The 7797-nt window shown below is 39.1% G+C and overlaps 1 protein-coding gene across 2 annotated transcripts; it reads right to left on the bottom strand.

The window, feature by feature from the left end:
* Positions 1 to 1221: 1221 nt before the first annotated feature.
* LOC108683002 lies at positions 1222 to 7370 on the bottom strand. 2 transcript variants are annotated; one of them, XM_018172275.2, is made up of 6 exons: positions 7094 to 7370; positions 6755 to 6865; positions 6387 to 6420; positions 5614 to 6068; positions 5387 to 5420; positions 1222 to 4767 (listed from the first exon to the last, which is right to left on the bottom strand). In XM_018172275.2, the coding sequence occupies exons 3-6, from the start codon at positions 6400 to 6402 to the stop codon at positions 2132 to 2134; spliced, it is 3141 nt and encodes a 1046-aa protein (XP_018027764.1). In that variant the 5' UTR covers positions 6403 to 6420; positions 6755 to 6865; positions 7094 to 7370; the 3' UTR covers positions 1222 to 2131. The 2 variants fall into 2 exon arrangements, with proteins under 2 accessions (XP_018027764.1, XP_047739218.1); XM_047883262.1 differs by having other exon boundaries at positions 5614 to 6074.
* Between the last annotated feature and the right edge of the window lie 427 nt (positions 7371 to 7797).

Below are 7797 nucleotides of genomic sequence, written 5' to 3' on the forward strand. Positions count from 1 at the left end.
CATTATTAATTATACCAGTCAATAATAAATCAACTAACGATTATTAATGTTCGTCTCGACTCTCGAGTGATGGCACGGTAATGCTGACGTCGTTGATGGATCTACATAACACATTTTCAATCACGCGCAGCGTGTCGGGGGATACTAAATCATCTTTTATTGATATGCAGATGATGTCTCAAAAAACTTGATTCAATGCCGTTATCCAGCAGTTACGCGAATTATCAATTTTCTGACCGGAATCAATTGGCATGCGTATCTGGCACTATGCAAGATACTGATGGAATCATGAACTACAGTTTCAAGTACTTCCGACTATCTTCAGTACCATAGGTATTGACACGGCTTTGTTTAGAAATTATTAATACTGGTTAGGTGGAGAAGAGCAAACTTCCTCTACGTGAAGCTAATGATTGTTGCAACATTGCTTAGTGATGTTTTTCATCAATTGGTCTTTTTCTTTCGTTGACAATTCTGTTGCCCTTAATGCGAGTTTTTATGGGAACCCGTTTAATCTTCTAGGATATAAACACTAGTATATAGTGTGCAATATTGTGTAACGTTTAAAGTACGTCCATTGTAGCCATGCGAATTACACAAGCCTAACACGAGAAGCAGCTTCATGTTGTAGGGTTCGTGTACAGCTTTTAATTCAGAGATTATTTTTACAGGTGTGAATGGTGGTTGTCGACGCTTCGAGTTGAGTCGTTTTCCGATTTAAGCCTGCCTCGTGATTGTAAATTCTAATTTCCTGCTATCTTCCTGTAATAATTATTTTTTAAAATAATTTCAGCTTGGGACAAAAATTAAATAATTTGATATTAAAATTATGGAATCTTCATGCGCCGGAGACATTGAAGCGTTTCACGTCCCTATTATTCCTAATCCGTTAATTTTCCCCTTGAATTAAGGATTCTTCGTGGTCTGTGGAGAGCGGCTTGTTCTTATGAGTTTGACGCAAATATACCTAATGATCGCTGCGCTGGTATCAACGGTCTCCACTGTTGGTGCTTCTCGTTCTTTTACTTATGGTATGCGCTGTAACTTTGGTCTTGGGCTGTACAAAATGTAAATATGTACACGAGTAGATTTCGTTGACTGTCCACCGGCGAGTACAATTCTTCTATCTGTAAATTGCAATTGTAGATAGCGCCTGAAAATGTAATTACACTCTATTGTCAAATAGTTTTTAATATTATTTATTGATAATAAAAAGTTCGATTAATTTTCACAGTATTATTGACATGTAATAGGGAATAGGGTTACCTAGAACAGGCCTTGTCACATAATAACGCAAGACGAGGAACGAGCAGAATATTGAACATGACAAGCTGCGCACTGACAAAAATTTGAAATACAATCGTATATAGCAAAATGTTTTAAACTGCCAGCAATACTTAACTCTGACGTAAAACGTTTGAAGTTCATTCATAATCCTAATTTCAGACGCCACAATAAATATTCTACCTTTTTGTACAGAAATGATAATCATGTGGATAATAATTAAAATAATCTCGTCCAGTTGACCACAATGATAATAATTATCGAGTATGACGTTAGTCCCTGAAATCCAGGCCTCAGCGAGACAGAATTGTGAACGTCACTGCTTAGATTTGAGAGCTGCTGAGGCTCGGTTCATCGTACGCTCTTAGATTATGCTTATTTAGATCTCACTATAAAACTAAGACTACCATCTTGTCAACCTGTGAAAAGTGTCAGGTTGTTGGGCTTACTACAGTCAACAGATCAAATTTGATTTACTTAATATAAACTTAGGAGAATTATTTACCTGTTAGTTAATAGTCATCGCGCTGAAAAACGCTGCTTCGAGCGTTTGCTCGAAGACTGGGCTAGTGTTCGCCGAGCCTCGTTATCACGCTTTTGAGATCGGACACTACAACGATTAGAAGAGAGTAGAAAAGAGAATAAAAGAATAATTTAACAAGAAGCGCGAAGATCACTGGTAAATAAACGCATAATGGAAGAAGCGATTAAAAGAATGGCAACAGCAAACTGAGTATTCACAGATTTTTCTGGAAGTTCGACTGAAAACATTAGCCGATGTTGTAAACTCCAACATCGAGGGAAAATAGCTGTCAATACCATAAGGTCTGAACTACAAATATTTTTCTTAGAAGACAACCAGCACCTTCGTCCAATGTTCATCAGCAGAGTTCAACTTGACGTAGAACTTGCCAGGTGCGATGAGGACTTCAGCAAATGTTTGAGTTCCTTTGATACTCTGCAGGTATGGTAGAGAAGAAACATTCGCGTCTATATCTTCTTTAGTAGCTAAATAAAAGCGCGTGTCTGTGAGGGGTCGCAGCATAGATATTATCTCGGCGGCTGACTGATGATAGTTGTGGCCAAACTTTTTGACGTTGGAGTGAGTGGTCTTCTCGATAAGCTCCTTGACGTACAGCCCAGTGACGTCAGCCGTCAGGTAAGTGTGGTAACTAGCTGAGAACAACCACCGAATCTGTGCATTATTTTTCACTGCAAATTCGTTCATGTAGTAAAAGTTTACTTTATTCCTGAATTGATTGATGGGAGGGTCACTCACCACGAAAAGTTTAGTGTAGCCCATGAGGACAACATCGCTCAAAGCTTCTTGAAGGTGAGACCAAAGAACCGAAGTGCTGTGATCTCGCTGATCCGACAGGCTCGTGAACGAGTACTCTTTTTCGGCTGTCCACACGTAGCCGCTGAGAATGGAAATATTCTGGTCTACTGTGATGTGGTTGCCAGGGCTGCGGCTGTAAACTTTAGGGTTCTCGCACCACGTCACGTGAACCATAGCTTCGTCGAGCTTCAGCTGGCACCTGGCAAGCGCGGCTCGCATCACGCAGTACTTGATGTTCACGCCGTCCAGGTGCTCATCAAGACGTGCGAGGGCATCTTTAAAGGAACTAATCAAGTCCCCTGCCGTCTCCTGGACACTTTTCAAGGAACGAGCGAAATTTCCCTTCATGCTTTTCATCCACGTCAAACACGACACCTGGCGGTCTGGGTCCGAAACTCTGTCCAGACTGGCCATGAGACTAGCACGCAGTTTTTTGTCTACTAGTGTCGTCTCGAAGTCACCCTTGAAATGTATCACGTTATGTTCTACTAAGTTTTCGAACAATATTTCAGCTGAGCCACAGGTCAAGCAGCTAGAAAACCCTCGAGCAATGGCTGATTTCCTGACCATTGAGTGCGGCAAACACTTAGCAAACATCTCCAAGTTGCAATCAACCGCGTGGGTCGCAAGGAACCTCTGATGGAGGAGCCCAATAAATTGATCGCGATAGAGACCGAGTTGCGTGGCTTCTTTGCCGTCACCCAACTCCGCATCGGCGCTGGCACCCTCTTCGGTGTTGCTGCAGTTGTACAAAGTTCGCTCCAGATACGTCGAGTCTTCCACAAATTTCAAGACTTTCTCACGGAGATTCGGAGGCACGAATTTGATATCACAGACGCCAAGGGTTTCAGATAAACTTTCAGCTCTACATTTTAAGAAAATATCATAGATGTCGTTGTCTCGTACCTGCACATCCTCATTTGATACCACAGGACTGGAGAGCCGTACTGACACCTCCGGCACATAATCCTCATCTCTTAATTCTAAGGGGATTTTCTTCAGATTCTGCTTCTTCTTTTCAGAGGGTGAAGTTGACGCTTTTCTCTTTGTTGAACCCTCGTTCACAGGTTGGTGAGAAGTCTTTGAGTTTACCAGAGGATTCGTGGAGTGTATTTCAGGCAATGGGTCAGAACTGAGATTCATTTTAGCACGCAATCGCGCAAATGCTTGACCTTCACGAATAGCACTTAGTCTAAGCGATTCAAGATCATCATAAGAAAAACTCTGAATGGGATTCGTATTATAGGAAGTCGGAGTTGTTATTGGCGCGTCAATCTTTATCTTCGATCGAGGTTTGATCCTTGGTACGTTTCCTCTAGTGGATTTGACGGCAACCTGCCGTTTTTTTGTGACTTCGTAAGTCACAGTATCTGACGAACAGGCAGAATTAGAAACAGTAGCCTTCTTCAACTTGACGATTGCTAAATGTACAGATTTTTTCTGAGCTTTCTTTGGTAAGGATTTAGCTATCATATGCGTTGTTTGCGGGCAGGTTGAAATTGCAGAAATCATCTTATTTTCGACAGAAGATGGGTTCTTTATTCTTTCCCCATTCACAAGTACAGGTGTCGCTCCGCATGAATCGTTCTCAATCTGCAGTGTTGAGTGGGAAGAGCAGTTAGCAGTCTGGCTTAATGTGTCTAGTGGTGATTTATTGCCGTCATCAAGACGAGCAGTGCAGCTCTCGGACTTAAGTTTGCCACTCAAGAGACTTTCATTTAAATTAGGATTATTCAAGACCTCCTCTACATAGCGTCGGTATGTCTTGTCTTCCGCAGAGTCGACGTCGATAATGACGTCTTCAGCAGGATTGTCGAGGCGCTTGAGTCGATAATCAGGAAGCTTGAACATGGACACGTCCGAGTTTTGGCCCAGTCTCTCAAGTTCTTCTTTCAAGTAAGCAATTATAGCGCGATCTCTCCTGATGACACTCTGGTAATATATGAGTTTGCTGGTCGTCCGCTTGCACATCCGTTGCGACTTTAGATATTTATCAATACTAACTGTATCGGACTTTCTTTTTATGGGGAAATTGAATCCCCTGAGGTTGTTCCCAGTACATGGTGAATCGACGTTAACGGCCTTCGGTGGAGCAGGGCGATAGAGATGGCGAAGGAGATTCATAGGTCGAGATTTTGTTGTACCTGAAACAAATTCCGTGCTTAACCTTATGACCTTAGAAGTTTAGGACTTCTTGGTTCAGAGTCACGAAGATGCGCCGCCTTAACATCACATAAAAATTTTATTTGCTTCAAGTTCCGTTTGGAAGGCAGAAGTATCATCACACTTGTCTCGGTCGTGCATGGTAATGACTACTCTGAACTCTCAGAAAGTACAGTGTAGTAATTCTAATAACAATCATAAATTTAACCTTGATAGTTAATTCAGTGCCTGCATATCAGCAACTATTTGTGATCATTTGACATCTTCTGCACAAAATTATTTGTCAGTGTTAGACTGAGTCAAAACTACGTTGTCTGGCTAACCATGAATTTAAGCCTATTTTTTCATTATAGTAAAACTGGGATCGGCGCATGCTCATCAAAAATTTTCCAGTTTTATTTGGCGACATAAAATTTCAAATGCCCTGGTCACCAGCTGAAGGTATATTTTGCATGCTCTTAATTTCAAACAAAAATTCGAAGCAAAGTATTAAAAATTTTTGAAACCAAGAATTTTTTTAGAAAGATTTTGAAGAAATAAAATTTTGAAATTTACTCATAAAAATGCCATGAAAAATTAGCTCTTAGTTACACTACTCACGGATATGGCTGCTGTTCAAAGTATGAGACCCAACCTGAAAAGATTTGTATTGCAGAATTTTAAATTGCCAGATGATATGGTAGATATTGGCTGATTAAAAAAAAAAAAATTTCTATCATACAACTTTAATGTTATGTTTCTTATTTGAATAACTATCATTTTAATAAGGATCAGAGAAAAAAATAATCAGTTATTGCCAAATGAAATTTGATCTACTTTCAACTCACCATCTTCCCTTCGGAATGCTCTAAGTGGTCTTGACAAGTGTCAGGGGCGTCTCGAGGCACTGCTGGAGTACTGCTACCTTCATGGCTCAGTCCATTCACACCAGAAATAGGAAGTTGAGCTAGGAATGTTTCCTCCCCCAATGATCCAGCATTAGGGTTAAGAAAGTGCAGGGAGTTTGACATGCTTGTAAAGGTTTGTGGGTCAGAGACTTGAGCCGAGTTTACGCCAAGTGAACTTTCGCTGCTGCTATCAGCATGCCAGACAGGAGAAGAAGTGGCGGCGGCAGCAGCAGCAGCTTTAAATGTAGGATGGCCATATGTTTTAGTAAGCAGCTTTCTCCTCATGCGGTATTTTTTCCTGTATTCAGTTCGTCGCGCTACAAAGTGAGGGTCATTTTTCATCTTATAATATTGAAGTCGTCTCTTTTCACGCCGAGCAATGTCAGCAGCAACACCTGAAACTTCAAATACAAATATTGTGATGTTGGCTTAGTTCCTACTACTGCTTGATGCCACGGCCTACAATTTGAGTCAAAATACATAATAATGTTTAAGTATCAAGTTCTGTTACAGTTGCTTGAAGATCTTGAAGTTCACTAGGTAGCTTATAACTCTCACAATTCTTATTACCTACTGCAGAAAAAACTAATGATTTTTCCAAGAATTCTAAATCAGATTAAGTGAAAATTGTTGTCAAGAAGAAAATAATCTTGGAGCCAATGAAAAAAATTAATAATTTTAGTCAATAAAAAGTGCACCAGATAAAAACATACCTGAAAGACCCAGCATCTTCCGTTGTTTCTTGCGCTTTTGGAAAAAAATTACAGGCATTCAATAACCAACACACAACAAAGAAGAGTTGATGGTATCAACAAATAACATTAAAAAGTCAAATTTGGTCTAAGGACCACAGGTTCCAATAGAGGTGACTGGTTTAATGCATTAGTGGACATTTCATTCAGAATTTCATCAATAATCTAAGGGAATGAATACAATAATTATGTATTAGCTTCAACATATATTTCAAAATAAGGTTATAGTTATTAATTTCAAGTTAAATTAATTTAGATTTTCATATCAAACAAAATATCTAGCTTCATTGTCAGACTAAACAATGATAGTGAAGCTCAAGAAGAATTACCTTGAATACATCTGAAAAGAGATGAGAATGAGCAACATTACTGATCCCAGTGCTCTTAAATACAATTCCGTCACACTCTTTGCTTACATCTTCTGCTACGACATCTGCTACCTGTGAAGAATCAATAAGCTATTAGCATGAATACAAATCAAATAATAATTCATGTAATGAAGATCTATGAATTTGATTTTAAAAATTATTTGAAGAATAGAGCATCATCAGTTTGCCACACTAGTGTAATTTAGCCAATAGTTGCTAACAAATAATTGATACATCTTGTCATCTTGTCATGGTAATATTTTGTCATTGATAGAACCACTACGAGTCATAACTGCTTACCTGTTGATCCCAATTATTATCAGAACCATTACTGTAGTTGTGAGGTTGCTGTGTCTGTAGCTCCTCTTGTTTCTCCAGCTCCTCAAGCTCCTTAGTAAGTTCTTCATCAAGGGAGCAGTTGCTGTCCACTTCCCAGATATTCTGCAAATAAAAATAAGTTTATCATGATCACACTAATTATAATTATTGCCAATTTCTAATTACAATAAAGCACGATGAAAAATATCTTAGAATTGATCAAGTAATGCCAAATAGAAACATCTATCCATCTTAAAAAAGAAAATCCAATCAATCATAACTTATGAACTGGTCCTAAATGTCTAGGTTAAAGATGCCAGGACAAAATTCTGAAGCTACAGAATTTATTTTTGAAGTGGAAGAAGTTTCAACGGATAAGTAACGCACAAAGATGCCAAATTTTAGAGACTAGAGCCAGAGAACCTCAACTGGATCATCACTAAAGTAGAAGTACCGTACTGTAGTTATTTTTTTTTCATTGCATGTGTATATTCATTCTACTGCCAAATTTATCACAGCATAATTTCAACATAGTTATTTAGTTAATTTTTCAGTCATATGCAGGCATGGAAAATATCTACCTTTTGAGCTAAAACCAGAGCTTTCCAACTATTTTTGGAGCTGCAAGATTCCTGCTAGATGTATTAGCTCCTATTTAATTGTTAAATAGAAGTGCACAATTAGGC

The sequence above is a fragment of the Hyalella azteca genome, unplaced genomic scaffold, assembly GCF_000764305.2.
Source record: "Hyalella azteca isolate HAZT.00-mixed unplaced genomic scaffold, Hazt_2.0.2 contig12403, whole genome shotgun sequence".
In the NCBI taxonomy this organism is placed as follows: Eukaryota; Metazoa; Arthropoda; class Malacostraca; order Amphipoda; family Hyalellidae; genus Hyalella; species Hyalella azteca.

Coding starts and splice junctions, on each gene's coding strand:
- LOC108683002 (XM_047883262.1), bottom strand. Junction 5,421..5,613: donor AGCATTCCGAAGGGAAGATG/GTGAGTTGAAAG, acceptor AAATCTTTTCAG/GTTGGGTCTCATACTTTGAA. Junction 4,768..5,386: donor TTTGAACAGCAGCCATATCC/GTGAGTAGTGTA, acceptor AATTTGTTTCAG/GTACAACAAAATCTCGACCT.